This window comes from Phocoena sinus, chromosome 7 (assembly GCF_008692025.1).
Source record: "Phocoena sinus isolate mPhoSin1 chromosome 7, mPhoSin1.pri, whole genome shotgun sequence".
Classification (NCBI taxonomy): domain Eukaryota; kingdom Metazoa; phylum Chordata; class Mammalia; order Artiodactyla; family Phocoenidae; genus Phocoena; species Phocoena sinus.
Window position 1 is genome coordinate 13620624 of NC_045769.1, and position 18257 is coordinate 13638880.

At 37.9% G+C, this 18257-nt stretch overlaps 1 protein-coding gene across 6 annotated transcripts in view; it reads left to right on the top strand.

Moving 5' to 3' along the window:
* The window catches only part of DOCK10 (dedicator of cytokinesis 10), a 287062-nt gene that overhangs the window by 249167 nt on the left and 19638 nt on the right, over positions 1–18257 (top strand). For 5 of the 6 annotated variants that reach the window (XM_032637063.1, XM_032637066.1, XM_032637067.1 and 2 more), the window contains 14 exons: positions 541–662; positions 751–865; positions 949–1015; positions 1237–1284; positions 1851–1952; positions 4140–4264; positions 5544–5656; positions 7248–7385; positions 8070–8252; positions 8670–8780; positions 10164–10379; positions 14264–14321; positions 14636–14734; positions 17742–17848. In XM_032637063.1, the coding sequence (XP_032492954.1) occupies positions 541–662; positions 751–865; positions 949–1015; positions 1237–1284; positions 1851–1952; positions 4140–4264; positions 5544–5656; positions 7248–7385; positions 8070–8252; positions 8670–8780; positions 10164–10379; positions 14264–14321; positions 14636–14734; positions 17742–17848 (1604 nt within the window). The remainder of the gene's footprint in view (positions 1–540; positions 663–750; positions 866–948; positions 1016–1236; positions 1285–1850; positions 1953–4139; positions 4265–5543; positions 5657–7247; positions 7386–8069; positions 8253–8669; positions 8781–10163; positions 10380–14263; positions 14322–14635; positions 14735–17741; positions 17849–18257) is intronic. The other variant, XM_032637065.1, reaches the window with a different exon arrangement.

The following is an 18257-nucleotide window of genomic DNA, read 5'->3' on the forward strand; positions in this document are numbered from 1 at the left end:
TTCCTCTTCTACTTAGTGTTCATTTTTACTTGGATCGAGGAGCAGTCTTCTCCGATGTTATCAAATTGTTTCATTCTGGAGGCAATCTTGAAGTTTTCATTGCATACGGCCTTTTAAAGTATAATAGCCCTTCAACTTCAAAGATTATTTTTAAAAACTATTTTGGAAATGTCATCTTAATTTCTTATAAACTGTCAAAAATTGAAAGCTTCTTCCCCCAAAGCATCATTAGGAACTTTTATTATGCATTTTAAAACAGAAACTTTCTTTAAAAAGCTTTTTAAGACATCAAAGGAAAAAGATTTATTTCCAGTTAAAATGGTCTACGTTTTCCTAAATCCTTAATGCTGGCATGGCTGTTATATTAATATTTTTAAAGTTGCATATCTTTCATGCCAATCCCAGACTCTATTATGTCAGCTTTTCACAATACTGCTACCACCTGAATGATCGGCATCTTTTTGGTTCATCATTTTAGCTTTTTGTGTTGTGTGCCCACGCATCTCATTACCGTCTGTGTGCTGTGGCTTGTGTTTACAGCATTTTCATCAATAGCTATTTCTACAGTAAACCATGCTGATTCCAGAGGTTCGTTAGCAAGTCTTGACTCCAACCCAAGTACCAGTGAGAAGAGCAGTGAGAAGACTGACAACTGTGAAAAGGTGCAGCTTCCCTCCCAAACTTACCGAGCATATTACCAGTCAGCAATCTCCTGTTCTTACTCAATCCTAATTGGTTCTTCATTCCTAGATCCCAAGACCCTTGTCTTTGATAGGCTCAACTCTTCGGTTTGACAAGTTAGATCAAGCAGAAACCAGGAGTCTTCTTATGTGCTTTCTTCACATTATGAAAACAATTTCAGAGGGTAAAGAGAGTTCTTTAAATTTAAAAAAAAGAAAAAAACTTTGAATTTCAAAGAGTCTCATGCTACTCGGTGTTTCCTTTCAGAGACTCTGATTGCCTACTGGCAAAGAGCGCCCAGTCCAGAGGTGTCCGACTTCTTCAGCATCTTGGAGTAAGTTTTAGAGTTGATTACATAACACTTTTTTCTAGAACCTTCAAAATACTTTAGTATACCATTTTTCATTCTAGGTACCATATGGTGAATGATCTATCAGTAATAATGCATAAACTATTTAAAGAAAACAATATTTTTCTTTTAATATACTTGGATTAACACTTTGTATAAATAAAAAGGCGTGAATAATTAGAATGTGACATCTTTTTCCTTTCTAGTGTTTGTCTTCAAAATTTCAGATACCTAGGAAAACGTAACATAATAAGGTAATAATTTTAAATTCCAAAAGGTTAGTCTGATATTTTGAAAAAACTTATGACATTATTAATGGATCAGGTTAGACTTAGAGATTTATGTTAGAAATCTTAAAATGCAAATAAGGATTTTAAGGTTGACCTCACATTAGTCATAGAAGTTTGATGATTACCCTATAGCCGTAGTAGATCTAGGAACAGTTAAAGCTGTCCAGGGAAAAAGCACAAAACACATTTCTGAAAGGAAACCACGTTTCATGTAACTTCTCAACTAATTTATCCATCTTTATATGAATATAACTTGAAAGATACCTATTTAAGAAAATACTTCCAATAAACTAAAAAAAGCAATTAATCTAGAAAACTGTGCTGTCATCCTTTTCTCATGAGTGACAGCAGTGCCCCTGGCATCTTCCCTAAACCCGCAATTTCCCATTTCCAGAGGAAAATGTGATTTTATTTTTCATAGCATGTGGAGTATTTCATTGTTCAGTAATCGCTTTGTCAGTTGCCTTTTTTTAATTCATATATCAATTACAAACACTGAGCTCGTATTAAAACTTCAGTTTTCCTTGCAGAAAAATTGCTGCTGCGTTTAAATTCGTACAGTCCACCCAAAACAATGGAACTCTCAAAGGATCTAATCCATCCTGCCAGACTTCCGGCCTCTTGCCGCAATGGTACTGTCACATTTGCTTGATATTTAAAATTATACTGTGAGTGTGTGTGTGTGTGTGTGTGTACATACGTGTGTGTATATATATATACATATATAGGCTGTGGATACACACATGTGCACACACACATGCATGTGTGTGTACATACGTGTATATATAGGCTGTGGATACACACATATGCACACACATGTGCGTGTGTACATACGTGTATATATAGGCTGTGGGTGCACACACGTGCGTGTGTGTGTACATACGTGTATATATATGGGCTGTGGATGCACACACATGTGCATGTGTGTGTGCGTGTGTGTCTGTGTATATATATATCTCAAACCAAAAACAGATCTCAAGTAACTCTGTATGTTTCTCTGAAGAAACTTTGTCGGTACATCCCTATCTGCCCCACTAGCTTGTGAAAACCTAGAAGCAAGGATTTGCCTTATTTATGTGCACCTAGCGTACAATGCCTTGTATAGGGTCAATGAGTATCTTAATTTAATTGAACCTGAAAAGACATAATTCCAATAAATGCCTATTATAATGTTTGCTAATCTAGTGACAAAGTAAAATGTGAGGTCATATCTCGCCTTTCCTCTTAGTAAGTGTAATAATTTATCAGTATTCTTAGAGCTTAATGTGTTTTTTAAAGGGTCATAGGCAATAGGAAGCATAGCTGGCCCCATAAGCTCATTTTAGATTTTTTAGTCATTAGAATAGTATACAAAGCCTAGGGTCACCCTTCATTAACCTACCCTACAGGAAACATTTGCCCTAAAATCCTGCCTTAAAGTTCCTCTGGGTCTAGTAAATCAGAATTCTTTGCTAAAATTTTCTCCAGTTTGATTTATTCTCCCCAGGAGTATCATAATAATGTATAATATGAAAATGGCTATATTTTAGAAAGAGCTTTAGAAAGAAATATGAATGTAGTATATAGCTAATAAACGATAAAATAAATTTTGCCTGTTTATCCATGGGGACCCCTTGAAATGGCCCCCTTATGAGAAAATAAATGGCAGTTGAGTAAAGGACTATAAACAATTACTTTAATGACAGTCGTAGCCCACCTGAGGTCACTGCAGTTTTGGAGACGTCTGGTGGGTTAGACTTTAGGCCCCTCCCTAAACCATCTGGACAGGTCCTGGTCATTCCCACGACTCCCCTCCCAGAAGCCATGGCTTTTCCTCCAGGAGTTACAGACTGAAGGAGACTCAAAACCTGGAAATAATCCAGTCCCAAAGGTCCAAGCCATACAGCCCCAAACCATACAGCCCCAAACCCATTATTCCTTGTAGCTACAGAAATGACCCAGACTCTCCTGCCTACTGAAAGCCAAAGTTAGATCTCTAGGGTCCCAATCCATCCAGAGCATTTGATTTAGCCAGAATCGGATAAGCCTTGAGAAGTAAGACAAAGAGAAAAAGTTGTTTCTTTTTCAGTCTTGACTCTTCAGTATCTCCTATTGCCTGCTTTCCTCAAAGAAATTTTCTATGACCTTGGCCATCAGATAGCTTAAATGAAAGTCGGGAACAGGAAATATTCCTACTTCCTCATTCCCCCAGTTAGAAGTGCCAAGGGGTATTGAATAAGAGCCCTGGCCATTGTCCCTGCTCTGGGAAAGCAGCAGCCCAGAAGCGACCTCAGCTCTCTCCCCCACAAGGATCATATGTCAGCCCTGCTGTGGGCCTGACACCAATGCAAAGACAAATCCTGTAAGAATTTCCAAATGCAAAGAAGTAGGAGACAAAGGGTTGTTTTAGACTAGATTTTACTTTTTTACATTTTACCTCCTAAAAATAATTGATACAATTGAGCTATATAATATTGTACTTTTTTAATGTCTACCACTATGCCTTTCTGATCAACCAATGACCACCTGAACATGCATGGAATCCCATGATTTCATTAAATAATAATGAATATGTTTGTGCAGAATGTAATTCAGCATCTATTATTTGTCTGGTATCCTTTAGTATCTGTTATCATTCTGAACCCTTTTTTGGCTTAAATAAAATTTGTCCAAACGTACTTTTAAAAGTTCCTCTCATCATGTCACCTATAATTAATATTTTTAATAAAAAGTCTCTATTCAGAAATTTTTTCAACATTTGACTCAATCAAGAGAATTTGAATGAAAATTTGGTTATCATATCCCTATGACTTTAAGCATTTTTGTCATTTCATTTTCAGGATGCACACCACTTCCAGTCATGAAGGACAGAAACAGCACAGATCACAAACTTTACCGATAATTCGAGGCAAAAATGCACTTTCTAACCCTAAACTCCTACAGATGTTAGACAATACCATGACCAGTAAGTATACCAGAAATAATAGCAACAAGATGGTTATCATTTTTCTCTAGATGTGTGCAGGACATAAAATGCATTATGTTTCAGAAATGTAAGGAATGTTGCTGTGCCCCTGAGACCACTGGTTTTCAGGCTTGCTGTAGCCTGAGGAACATTTCTGGGAGGAGAGAATCAGCTGGAAGCATCTTAAAAAAAGTAGTGTCCTTATGAGGAGAAAGGGGAAAAGTAAAACTCTCAATATAGTATGCTCACTGTAGCTCCTCTGGAACCAGGTGACTTGGCATTGTGAGGGGTTAGGGTGGCCTCTCTCAACCGGATTATTGTCCACTCTTTGGGAAGAGGAGAAAGTTGTCCATGTCCTAGAAGCAGCAAGTGTGCCATCTCGAATCCAGTGTTGCACACATTCCAGGTGTGAAAGAGGAGAAAAAGGGATCCAGTGTTTTTGTATCATGTAAGTGTTCTTGATTATGGACAGGTGACCACAGTTAGCTGTTTGAAGGTATTTGCCTTAACCTATAAACACATTTAATCCTTTTCTGACGAGGCCATTAATGCAGATCATCCACTAGACTCTTCGTTTGGTCTATTAATCTGGGATCATAAAACTTGACCCAGACTGATTATGGAGGAAATATGACTCTACCAATAGCTGAATCAATGGAAAAGTAGTGAGAAATAATGGAGAACAGACTACTCTGGTCCTTTGGAAACTCTATAGCTGACAAATTAAAAGGGCACCCACACAGTCTTAATCAGTTCGAGCTGCTACAACACAATACCACAGACTATGTAGCTTAAACAACAAACATTTATTTCTCATAGTTTTAGAGGATGAGAGATCCAAGATCAAGACACCAGCAGATTTGATGTCTGGTAAGAACCACGTTTGCAGATGGCCAACTTCTTGCTGTGTCCTCACGTGACAGAGAGAGAGAGAGATGATCTCTCTGGTGTCTCTTTTTATAAGGGCACTAATCCCATTCATGAGGGCTCCATTCTCATAACCTAATTACCTCTCAAAGACTCCGCCATATTGTGAATAAGGGCTTTGACATATGAATTTGTGGGGACACAAACATTCAGTCTATAGCACCCACTAAAAACTCTGTCTCTGTTTTTGCTTCAGCTGATAAAGAGATTGAACAAATGAAAGCACTTTGATTTAATAAAATTACTCATCAAAACACCAGTAAACATTGACTATGTTGTAATAGAAAAAAGTTCTTTATAGGGTACAAAGATTTGTCTCAGACATTTATGCATTTTCTACTTTATTTTGTAGGCAACTCCAATGAAATAGACATCGTGCACCACGTGGACACAGAGGCCAATATTGCTACAGAGGTTTGCCTGACTATTCTAGACCTGCTAGCCCTCTTCACTCAGGTCCACCACGTGAGTGTGACTGTAACTTCTTCTGTAATATGATAAAACGAAAGTTGGAAAAGTCATGCTAATTCAAGAATATGTTTTTAAGGTTTTTATGACATTTAATGAAATGTATTAACCTTACATAAATCAACCTAAGTGTGAGTGGAAAGCATGTTGAAGAAGAGATTCAGAATTTATCAGAAGTTGGCAAATGCTCAATTGATATACACACAGACATATTTCCTTATTGTCCAGTAACAGACAATCTTTCTTCCTTGTTTCTCTTGCTTTACTGTCAGGCAAGTTGGGCTGAGAGAGAATGTAACTCTACTTTTTCAGTATCAAAGGGAGAGACAAAGCACAGCTAGATACAACAGATAAACAGATACAACAGCTAGAGAAAACAGAGTGATAATGTTGAGCATCTTTTTGTGTGCTTACTTACCATCTCTATATCTTTGGTGAAGTGATTCCACCACCTACCATTAGAATGGCTGCAGTTTAAAAAGACTGACCATACCAAGTTTTGGCAAGTATATGGAGAAACTGGAACTCTCATTCACTGATGGTGGGAATACAAAATGATACAAACACCTTGAAAAAACATATGCTGGAATGAAGGTTCAACATAATCTCTCATGTGACCAGCCATTCCAATACTAGGAATTTACCCAGGAAAAATAAAAGCATTTGTTCACACAAAGCTTTGTACATCAATATTCATAGCTTTGTTTTTTTAATAATTAAACACTGGAAACAACCCAAAAGTACATCAACAGGTGCATGGATTTTTTAAAATAGTAGTATTGAAACATATCCATACAATAGAATATAAAATATAAACTTTTATAAAATATGAACTATAGAAATTATGTCAGTTATACCTCAATGAAGTTATTAAAAACATTAGCTCAACCTAATGAGCTTTCAAATGTTAAGGGTTAAATTAGAGAAAGTTGGGTCGGTTGAATAGTCTGCACCAAACAGAATGATTATAGCAAGGAAGTCTTATTTTCAAGTAAAATGTCAGCATGGCAGTCGAAAAAACAAAATCCACATTTTAATCCTTTATTGCTCGATGGAAATGTCAATCAAATCTCATACCTCTTACAGGCTCTATCAGTGCCTTTGAGGACCCACCTGTCTGTGACCACATCTGCTACCTCTCTCCCGACCCTGCCCCACTAACCACGCTTAGGCTACTCTGCTCTTTTTTCTCTTTTTTTCTTTTTTCTCTTTTTTCTCTGCTTGAACTCATAAGCTCCATTCCATCTCAAGTCCCTGGTACCAAGTTCAAGTTCCTTGGACAATCCTCCCAGATCTGCCCATGGCTGACGTTTTCAGCTCACATGTCAATTCATCCATTAGGGAGGTCTTAACCACCCTATATAAAGTAATCTTATCCCCCAAAGCAATTACTTTCCATCATATATTATTCTATATATTATCAATCACTGCTATATGTAAGTTTCATTGGGAACATAGAGCTTATTCAGCACTTTATTTCCACACCCAGAATTGTGCCTATCGCATAGTAGGACCAGAGTAGATATTTTTTGAAAGAATACAGGTGTCCTTTCACTCATCCTAAATAACTGCTGTGTTAAATTTCCAGAGACAACTCCAACAATCTGAATGTCAAAATTCAATGATGAAAAGGGTCTTTGATACCTACATGCTCTTTTTTCAAGTCAACCAATCAGCCACAGCACTGAAGCACGTATTTGCCTCTTTGAGGCTATTTGTATGCAAGGTAAGGGTCCTCCAGGTTCCAAGAAAAGCTCAGTGAAGTGTTTATTGCTGACAATACACACATATCAATCCTTACATCTCTCAGTATCGAGGGAAGAAAGTTTGTTTTCTTCTATTTGATTTATTTGGTTTTATTAGACGATTTATTTGGTTTTATTAAACTATTTGATTCATGGTCTCAAAATAAGTTCACAACCTTGGCAGCCTATCTGCTGGATATCAAAAGGGAGTAAAATTAGCACCTGGCCATCAATTCTTTGGGTTCTCAGTGTTTGTGGCAGAGAGTTAGGTAAAATATACACCATCAACTGTGATGTCCGTTCCTGCCAAGTCAAAGGTTCTGCATTAGATACAGGAGAGTCCACCTTTGAGGACCCTGGTGGTTTTACAGTGTTGGGTGAATAGAAACTTTTTCAGAGCTCTCATTCCATTGCTTTGGGTAGTCATCCGTTACTGATGCAAGGGATACTTACAACGTGGAGAATGATTATTTCTAGGAAAAAAAAAATACTAACATAGACTTCAGTAAATAAGATTATATCCTCTTCCACCTGCAAATGGGAGAAAAAGTCTAGGTTAAGAAAAAAAGAAAGAAAGATTTTATTCTAAGGGATTTTAAAATTTGAGAATGAACAGAGCAAAATGAAGGAATCTGCTCACTTCACCAGCACTTCTGTTTCCGCAGTTTCCTTCAGCGTTCTTCCAAGGGCCTGCCGACCTGTGTGGATCATTCTGCTATGAAGTCCTAAAATGCTGCAACCACAGGTCACGGTCAACTCAGACGGAAGCGTCAGCACTTCTATACTTTTTTATGAGGAAGAATTTTGAATTTAACAAGCAAAAGTCAATTGTCCGGTCCCACTTACAAGTAAGTACTGCCGATTTCCATTAATGTTGTTGTTAAAACCACTCATTTGTTTCAGCATTGATAAAAGTCTGCTGTTTCCAGGGCAACCAGTTCCCAACTCTTCCATCAGATTCCTCCTTAAAGATGCCCATCACACTGAGTTCCGACTCATAGAAAGAGTGCAGCTGGGCAGAAATCAGCAAAACCCATAACTCCACCTGTACTTTTCCTTTCTTCTGCCAGGGAATAGAATCATAGAGTACACAACTCAGGGACCATGATTGTTTCTAGGATGCCAAATCCCACCAGATTCTGAGCACATTCATTGGGCCTACAGGGAGAAATTAATGATACATTCATCCAACTCAGTGGATTTCTTTACAACTAGTATTTCGGAGTTACTTGCTTTTGAGGTTCCGTTTTCCTTTTCTCTTTCAGCTTATCAAGGCCGTAAGCCAGTTAATAGCTGATGCTGGGATTGGAGGCTCTCGGTTTCAACATTCCCTTGCAATTACCAATAATTTTGCTAATGGAGACAAGCAAATGAAAGTAAGAAATGCTTTGTAGACTTTTTTAAAGAATTGGGAATGAACTAAACTGGATTCTTTTCGCGAGATACCAAAATCATAAAAAATACAAATTCTGTATTTTGTTTATTTACCCTTTGAGTACGTATATTGAGTCCGCTTGCTTGAATGGATAATCAGCTCTTACACTTTCAGCACATACTCAGTTAAGTGGAATTTCCAAGATATGGGGTTGAATGATACTTAACAAGAAAACTAACCACAAATATCAGATACCGAGAAATACAGTGTTTCTCTCATAATCCCATTCTTGGTCAAATTCATTTTATCTCTTTTAAAACTTTCTGGAGGGGCTTCCCTGGTGGCACAGTGGTTGGGAATCCGCCTGCCAGTGCAGGGGACACGGGTTTGAGCCCTGGTCCAGGAAGATCCCACATGCCGCGGAGCAGCTAAGCCCGTGCGCCACAACTACTGAGCATCCACTCTAGAGCCCATGAGCCACAACTACGGAAGTGCATGCATCTAGAGCCCATGCTCTGCAACAAGAGAAGCCACGCAATGAGAAGTCCGTGCACCGCAACGAAGAGCAGCCCCCGCTCACTGCAACCAGAGAAAGCCCGCACACAGCAACGAAGACCCAACGCAGCCAAGAATAAATAAATAAAATAAATAATTAAAAAAAAAAAAACCTTTCTGGAGACTTGTCCTTCAGTTATAATATTGAAAAGTTCAGGGATAGAGACTGGTGTCAGGCATGGCTGAACCCAGGGATTAAAATAATGTTTTCAGATCCCCTTCCACTACTGCCTCTATTTTTACCTCTCTCTTTGTCTCTCAGTTCAGTTTTCTTCTTCCTTTACTTCGTTTACAGGTAGGCTCTCCCCATGAGCTTACTCTCTCAGAAATTCTGAGGACAGTGGTAGTATTCTATGGGTGGGAAAAGCACCTTGTTCTATAGTGCTAATTAAAGTCCCAGGACTGAGTCTCTTTGATCCAACCTTGTTTCATATGCCCATCCCTAAGCCAATCACTGTGACCTGGAGTATAAAAGAATATGATTGATTGGCCAGGCCCATATCATGTGTCACCCCTGGTGCCTGGGAATGAAGTAGACCCATTCAAATCATGTGAACTAGAGCCAGAGAGGATGCTAGAGGATGTCGGGATGCTATTACTAGAAGAACATAGGCTAGGAGACAAAATGGAATCGACTACAATTCATCTTCAAATGTGTACAGCCACAATCACAATACATAGAATTTGTCCATAAAGAATATACATATTTGTGAACAATATTTAGAATGCACTAGACTTTGATGCCAAGCCATAGCTAAAAACATAACTTGAAGTGAGTTAATTTGTGAGTTCTAAACAGATAATGACCCAGGCTCTCTGTTTTCCAAAGAACAGCAATTTCCCAGCAGAGGTGAAAGATCTGACTAAACGTATAAGGACTGTTTTAATGGCCACGGCTCAGATGAAGGAGCATGAGAAGGATCCCGAGATGCTGGTGGATCTCCAGTACAGCCTGGCAAACTCCTACGCAAGCACCCCCGAGCTACGGAGGACCTGGCTGGAAAGCATGGCCAAAATTCATGCGAGAAACGGAGACTTATCTGAGGTGATTAGCAAAGACTCAGTCATTCTTCATTAGGTGTCCTCTTGATCAGGATGATTGGGTTATCATTTACAGCAGGAGTATAAAAAGTTATCATATTTCCCCACTAAAGTTGATATGACCTAATTATATGTTATGTGCATTACATTTGCATGTAGGATTCAAGGATGCCTAACTCCATGTAAATAATGTCAAATAAAAGCCAGTGTCTTGGGGGCCAGCTGTAGTTGTAGGATGTGTAATGGAGACCAAATGCTAAAAGCCTGAGGCTAAGGAGGATGGTTATAAGGGTGTCTGGAAATTGAGTTATATAAGTTGGTGTTCTGTGTGTTAAAACTTCTTCCCTGGAATTGGAGTTGAATGGGGAAACTCACCATTGAGGTGAGTCAACTCAGGTTGGGGTAATCTGTCCTCCTGTGCAGCTAGCCTGAACTAGTGTTGGAAAGGTTAACACCCCTAAGAGCCATATGAGAAGAGGCCACTGTGTGATGGTTATAAATCAATAGGTAACTTTTTATCTTTTTTAACATCTTTATGGGAGCATAATTACTTTATAATGGTGTGTTAGTTTCTGCTTTATAACAAAGTGAATCAGTTATACATATACATATATCCCCATATCTCTTCCCTCTTGCATCTCCCTCCCTCCCACCCTCCCTATCCCACCTCTCTAGGTGGTCACAAAGCACAGAGCTGATCTCCCTGTGCTATGCAGCTGCTTCCTACTATCTGTTCTACATTTGGTAGTGTAGATATGTCCATGCCACTCTCTCACTTTGTCCCATCTTATCCTTCCCCCTCCCCATATCCTCAAGTCCATTCTCTAGTAGGTCTGCATCTTTATTCCCATCTTGCCCCTAGGTTCTACATGACCATTTTTTTGTTTGTTTTTTAGATTCCATATATATGCGTTAGTATATGGTGTTTGTTTTTCTCTTTCTGACTTATTTCACTCTGTATGACAGACTCTAGGTCCCTCCACCTCACTACAAATAACTCAATTTCATTTCTTTTTATGGCTGAGTAATAGTCCATTGTATATATGTGCCATATCTTCTTTATCCATTCATCTGTTGATGGACACTTAGGTTGCTTCCATGTCCTAGCTATTGTAAATAGAGCTGCAATGAACATTGTGGTACACGACTCTTTTTGAATTACAGTTTTCTCAGGGTATATGCCCAATAGTGGGATTGCTGGGTCGTATGGTAGTTCTATTTTTAGTTTTTTAAGGAATCTCCATACTGTTCTCCATAGTGGCTGTATCAATTTACATTCCCACCAACACTGCAAGAGGGCTCCCTTTCCTCCACACCCTCTCCAACATTTATTGTTTGTAGATTTTTTGATGGTGGCCATTCTGACCGGTGTGAGATGATATCTCATTGTAATTTTGATTTGCATTTCTCTAACGATTAATGATGTTGAGCATCCTTTCATGTGTTTGTTGGCAATCTGCATATCTTCTTTGGAGAAATGTCTATTTAGGTCTTCTGCCCATTTTGGATTAGGTTGTTTGTTTTTTTGATATTGAGCTGCATGAGATGCTTATAAATTTTGGAGATTAATCCTCTGTCAGTTGCTTCATTTGCAAATATTTTCTCCCATTCTGAGGCTTGTCTTTTTGTCTTGTTTATGGTTTCCCTTGCTGTGCAGAAGTTTTTAAGTTTCCTTGGTCCCATTTGTTTATTTTTGTTTTTATTTCCATTTCTCTAGTAAGTGGGTCAAAAAGGATCTTGCTGTGATTTATGTCATAGAGTGTTCTGCCTATGTTTTCCTCTAAGAGTTTGATAGTGTCTGGCCTTACATTTAGGTCTTGAATCCATTTTGAGTTTATTTTTGTGTATGGTGTTAGGGAGTGTTCTAATTTCATTCTTTTACATGTAGCTGTCCAGTTTTCCCAGCACCACTTATTGAAGAGGCTGTCTTTTCTCCATTGTATATTGTTGCCTCCTTTATCAAAGATAAGGTAACCATATGTGTGTGGATTTATCTCTGGGCTTTGTATCCTGTTCCATTGATCTATATTTCTGTTTTTGTGCCTGTACCATATTTTCTTGATGACTATAGCTTTGTAGTATGGTCTGAAGTCTGGGAGCCTGATTCCTCCAGCTCCGTTTTTCGTTCTCAAGATTGCTTTGGCTATTCAGGGTCTTTTGTGTTTCCATACAAATCGTGAAAATTTTTGTTCTAGTTCTGTGAAAAATTCCAGTGGTAGTTTGATAGGAATTGCATTGAGTCTGTAGATTGCTTTGGGTTTGTATACTCATTTTCACAATGTTGATTCTTCCAATCCAAGAACATGGTATATCTCTCTGTCTATTTATATCACCTTTAATTTCTTTCATCAGTGTCTTGTAATTTTCTGCATACAGGTCTTTTGTCTCCTTAGGTAGGTTTATTCCTAGATATTTTATTCTTTTGGTTGCAGTGGTTAATGGGAGTGTTTTCTTAATTTCACTTTCAGATTTTTCATCATTAGTGTATAGGAATGCAAGAGATTTCTGTGCATTAATTTTGTATCCTGCTACTTTACCAAATTCATTGATTAGCTCTAGTAGTTTTCTGGAAGCATCTTTAGGATTCTCTATGTATAGTATCATGTCATCTGCAAACAGTGAAAGCTTTACTTCTTCTTTTCCGATTTGGATTCCTTTTATTTCTTTTTCTTCTCTGATTGCTGTGGCTAAAACTTCCAAAACTATGTTGAATAATAGTAGTAAGAGTGGGCAACCTTGTCTTGTTTCTGATCTTAGTGGAAATGGTTTCAGTTTTTCACCATTGAGAACGATGTTGGCTGTGGGTTTGTCATATATGGCATTTATTATGTTGAGGTAAGTTCCCTCTATGCCTACTTTCTGGAGGGTTTTTATCATAAATGGGTGTTGAATTTTTTTGAAAGCTTTTTCTGCATCTATTGAGATGATCATATGGTTTTTCTCCATCAATTTGTTAATATGGTGTATCACAATAGGTAATTTTTTAATGTCTGTTTAAACACTGGGAGGATTTATGTGCAGCAATTCACAGCACCCAAGTGGCTTCCGGACACCAAGTGGGGAAGTTCTGCTTTACTGTATTCCCAGGATTGTGCCCTCTTTGGGAAGAGATGAATTTGCGTAGGAAAACTGAAGTCCTTCTAAATACATGTGAAGGACTCTGGGATGGACGTAGATCTGACCAGAGGCCTCACTTGGTAGCAGTTTGGTGAGGACAAAAATGAGCAGCTCCAGTTCCCTTGGACCGCCCTGAAAACGGAGGAGTTTCTCCATAAAACTTCAAAAGGCAAAGTTGAAGTAATTTGAACTCTTCAACAGGTCAGGGTCTATTCTGTGTTCAGCAGTGTTCGAGGGCTTTGCAGGAGATTTTACAGAACAAAAAAATGTCGCTCAAATAATCTGGCTGAGGAAAGCACACGTGATACATTAGGTCACACTATTTTATCAAGTGCCACCTTGTGCGGCTACTATTTTAAAGGCAATAGAAATTCTAAGGGGGACATTACTGGCAGTAGAAAAAAAGAAGATGGCTTATTTTTACTTCCAGTTTATATCCAGGTGCTATTTAGAGAGAGAGGGGAGGCATAGATATTAAGGAAAGAAGATAATTCTGTGGGATTCAGGCCAGCTCATTCACCCACCTGAGAACTACATCAAGAAAAACAAACCAAAAAAATTCCCAAATAGACATTTTATTCTTGATGGTGAACTTTTTGGAAATCTAATTGATTCTTATTTCTGGTTCTACCGTGAAAAGGATTTCTCTACATATTCTGACTTGGAATACTGACTCACCTTGGATTAATCCTAATAAGATAGATAGTAAAATCTACAGTATTAGATAAATGGTAAAATCTTCCTCTGAAACTGTTTTCCTTTTTCTTACAGGCTGCTATGTGTTACATTCATATAGCTGCCCTCATCGCGGAATACCTAAAAAGAAGGGGTAAGACAACCTTGTGAGGGAAGAAAGTGCAGAAATCAACATGTTGAAACCTAACTTAAAATTTATTTATTAATTTTAAGTTTTATTAATCTTGATGTTTTATTAAGCAATGTTAATTTTCACAGATATTTCTATTTATGCTGTACTTTTAAGTTTTAACTCTCTCTTCCATGCCATTATCATGTTTATTTTATGTACAACCAGGCTAACTCGTCCACTTCTTAGTTCCAAATGAGAAAGCTTCATTGGTTAACATAAGCTTGAATTAACATAAACATGTGACAATGTCCTAACCTCATCTTGCACTGCCATAGGTTACTGGAAAATGGAAAAGATTTGCACACCATCCTTGCTCCCGGAGGATATCCACCCCCGTGATAGCAACCTATTACTAACAACTCCCAGTGGAGGAAGTGAGTGATCTAACTGGGCTCCTTTATTCCCAGGGAATGGTGCCGAGAAAACCAAGTCACTGCTTCAGTTTTGTTCCAGCAAACCTCTTAAATGTATTCCTAGAAGCAAAAACTGTCTCAGATCTACATAACTTACTCCGTAAAAACCCAAAGTTTCTACCATTCAGAAATTGCATCCATCCGAACTTTTATGAAGTTTAGAGACCTAAAGAGTTCTCAGCAAACAGAACCGCATCTTGTCCAATATTATGGCCATGTTTTACTACCAATTTGCATAGTAGTCTGTCTTCGGGATTTTATTCTGAAATGGATGAATTATTTAAAATTGCAAGAGAAATCTATTCAGCTGTTGAAATATAATACAACTGTTTATTCAAAATAAGGGGTGCAGAAAGAGAGACATATAAATATAGTGTATATACAGGACTACACTTATAATCAACAGGCTCCATTTTCTTTTTGTAAAGCATACACTGATTCTCACAATTTATAACATATAATAATTTACAGTATGGTTTTCCTTCAATTAAAAATATTCCATCTTTAACATTTGATATTTTCTAACAATAACTAAAGAATTACTCTTTGCTTAAAAAAATTTGTCAATATAACCTTGCAAAAGTTTGTTCAAACCCAGAGTTTATGAACCGCGGTCTATTTCCCATCACTATCTTAACTTTCAAAATGCAGTGGAAAACTCACTGTATGAACAACAGAAACAGATCTTTAGATGTTAAGCTTAAAATACCTAAACAAAGGGGAAAAGGACTTCGTTTACAATATTTTGGAAACATACTTGGTCCCTTATTCTTTTAAATATGTATTTATTTCCTAAAGAGTTTCAGTGGATTTTGCAAATAAGATATTTGAACCAAATGACCAGACTGAATTCTGAGACAGTGAGCTCACTTGTTAGAGGGCCCTGGAGAAGGGACCAGACCTGGCTTTATGACTCATGTCCACCGTCAAAGTCAGGGATCTTCTGGCTCAGTTTCACGCTTCCTACTTAGCCTTGTTTTACAGTCAAGTCATGAAAACCATCATTGTTGTATTTAACATGCCCTTCCTCCCCATCTAATTTTTTTCATAATCAGATCCCATACAGTTTTATAAAAACTATTTTATATTCTAACTGAAACAAAATTGGAGAAACCAGATAAAGCTAGGTGTCAGTTTGAGAAGTTGTGGAAACGTATAGCCCAAAATGTCGTGTGAATCTTTAATATTCAAAAAAATCTAGATACGTTTAGACCAGTGGTGATACTGGAATAACATACCCATTGAGAAACATATATACAGTTGAGCCTTGGACAACGAGGCGGTTAGGGGCGGTGACCCTGCCAGTTGAAAAACCCACACGTAACTTTACAGTCGGCCCTCCATATCCACATCCACGGATTCGACCAAACACAGACTGTGCAGTGCTGCATGCATACTTATTGAAAAAGATCTGCGTGTGAGTGGACTCATGTAGTTCAAACCATGTTGTTTAAGGGCCAACTGTATTTGTTTTGTAAACTTTGAATTAAGGAAGGTGATTATTTATGATGCATTAGCAGATATTTGTATTCATTGGCACATATCTGAAGCTCATTGGCATATATTTGAAGTCCTCAATGTACTTGTAGGTTATGATGTTTCTAAGTCAAAGAAGTAAACTGTTCCTTCACTACGATGCACACGATAAGACTGCAGTCGAACCTCCGTATCCAGGGGTTCCAGATCTGCAGATTCAACCAGCCGCTCCATCAGTGAGAACCCATAGATATGGAGGACCAATTGTACCATGCCATTTTATATAAAGAACTTGAGCATTTGTAGAATTTGATATCTGATATCTGTGGAGGTCCTGGAATCAATCCCTTGCGGATACTGAGGGATGACGGTATAGGTGAATTGAGGTGACTCCAGAAAACATGGCTTCCTCAGTTGTACTAACATTCATCATCATCCCACAGAAGTATGTCACGACTTTTCCTGCTGCACTCAATGCTCATATAGTTAATGTGTTTAATTACCAAAGAAAAATATTAATAAGAAGTAGGAAAGTAGAATTTTTAATGCAGGGGTTCAATTGCAATCTTTATTATCGTCATTTCTAGCATGTCTGGGGGTGATAAGTTAGTTACATAGCCAATGATCTGATTATTAAAAATGGAAATATCTATAAAAGTATTAATTATAACTTAAAAAAGCACTTGCTCCAGGGCAGCCACTGCACCAAGCTCTGTAGTGGCCATATCTCCATTAGCTGCCAATAAGGAGTCTGAGTTAGGTGCTGTTATCACCTCATGTTTACAGGTGAGAAAACGTAAAGAAGTTAAGCAACCTGCCGCAGACTCCGTTGTTAGCTTGTGATGGAGCTGAAGTTCGAGGGCTGGCCTATCACTCCAGACTGTGCTCTTAACCTCTGATACTCCCCAACGTTCTGATCTGATCCCTTGTTTAGCACATTACCCATTATCAACTGTTTTCATATGTATCCGCAGAGCCAGATCTTTTTTAAGCTTGGTGGCCAAGAGGCTAAGAAAATTTGAGAAGTTTTCTAGATAATGCAAAAGAGTGAAAGTTAGTAAGTATTGAGTATTGTCTTTACAATGCACTGATGATACCAGGTGTTTTCTCAAATACTAATACTCCGAATCCTTTCAACATCCTTTGAGATAGATATCAATGTCTGTGGTTTAACAAATGAGGGATGCAGACTCCAAGAGGTTAATTAAACCAGAACATTGGAGCTATATCAATCTGCAAGCCTGTGCTCTGTCCATAATCCCATGCCAGCTCGTTATAGAAAACAGGTCACCTGAAAATGATAAAAAAAAAAATTATAAAAAGGGGAAGATTGGTTGCCTAGAAGAGAGTATTTATCAACAGTCATAATCTAACCATCTCATTGAGTGTGTGAGCTTTATAACCACCACATGTCACATCATGAAGAAAGGCGCTGTCTAATCCAAGCAGGATTCGTCTCAAATAATGATACATTTTGCTTTGTTCTCTCAAGGCATGTTCTCTATGGGCTGGCCAGCTTTTCTGAGCATTACACCAAATATTAAAGAAGAAGGGGCAATGAAAGAAGATTCAGGAATGCAAGACACACCATACAATGAGGTTAGACCAAAATGATTGAGTGTACAGTAATTGAGTGAAAAGATTCATTGAATTGTAACATTAAGCTAAATAGGGGGGAGAAAATCTTATTCAGAAATCAAAGTTATTCTATAACATGACTTAGGCAAAATAAAATGCGGGCTAAAATTAAACTAAGATTAATAGATATCAGATTCCATTGATAAAGCATAATTTTCAATGAAAATTTAAACTAAATTTTACTTCTCTAAGACAGAGCCAAATATATACGATCAGCTCTTCTACAAAATATAGAATCTGTAGTCCTTTGGTAAATGTGGTAAGGGACGCTGAAAATTTGTTGAGCTGGTCACAACTTTATTTAATGCATTAGAAAATGTATTAACAAATAGACCTGAGCAGAAAATCACACTAATTTCTGCAGAAAACC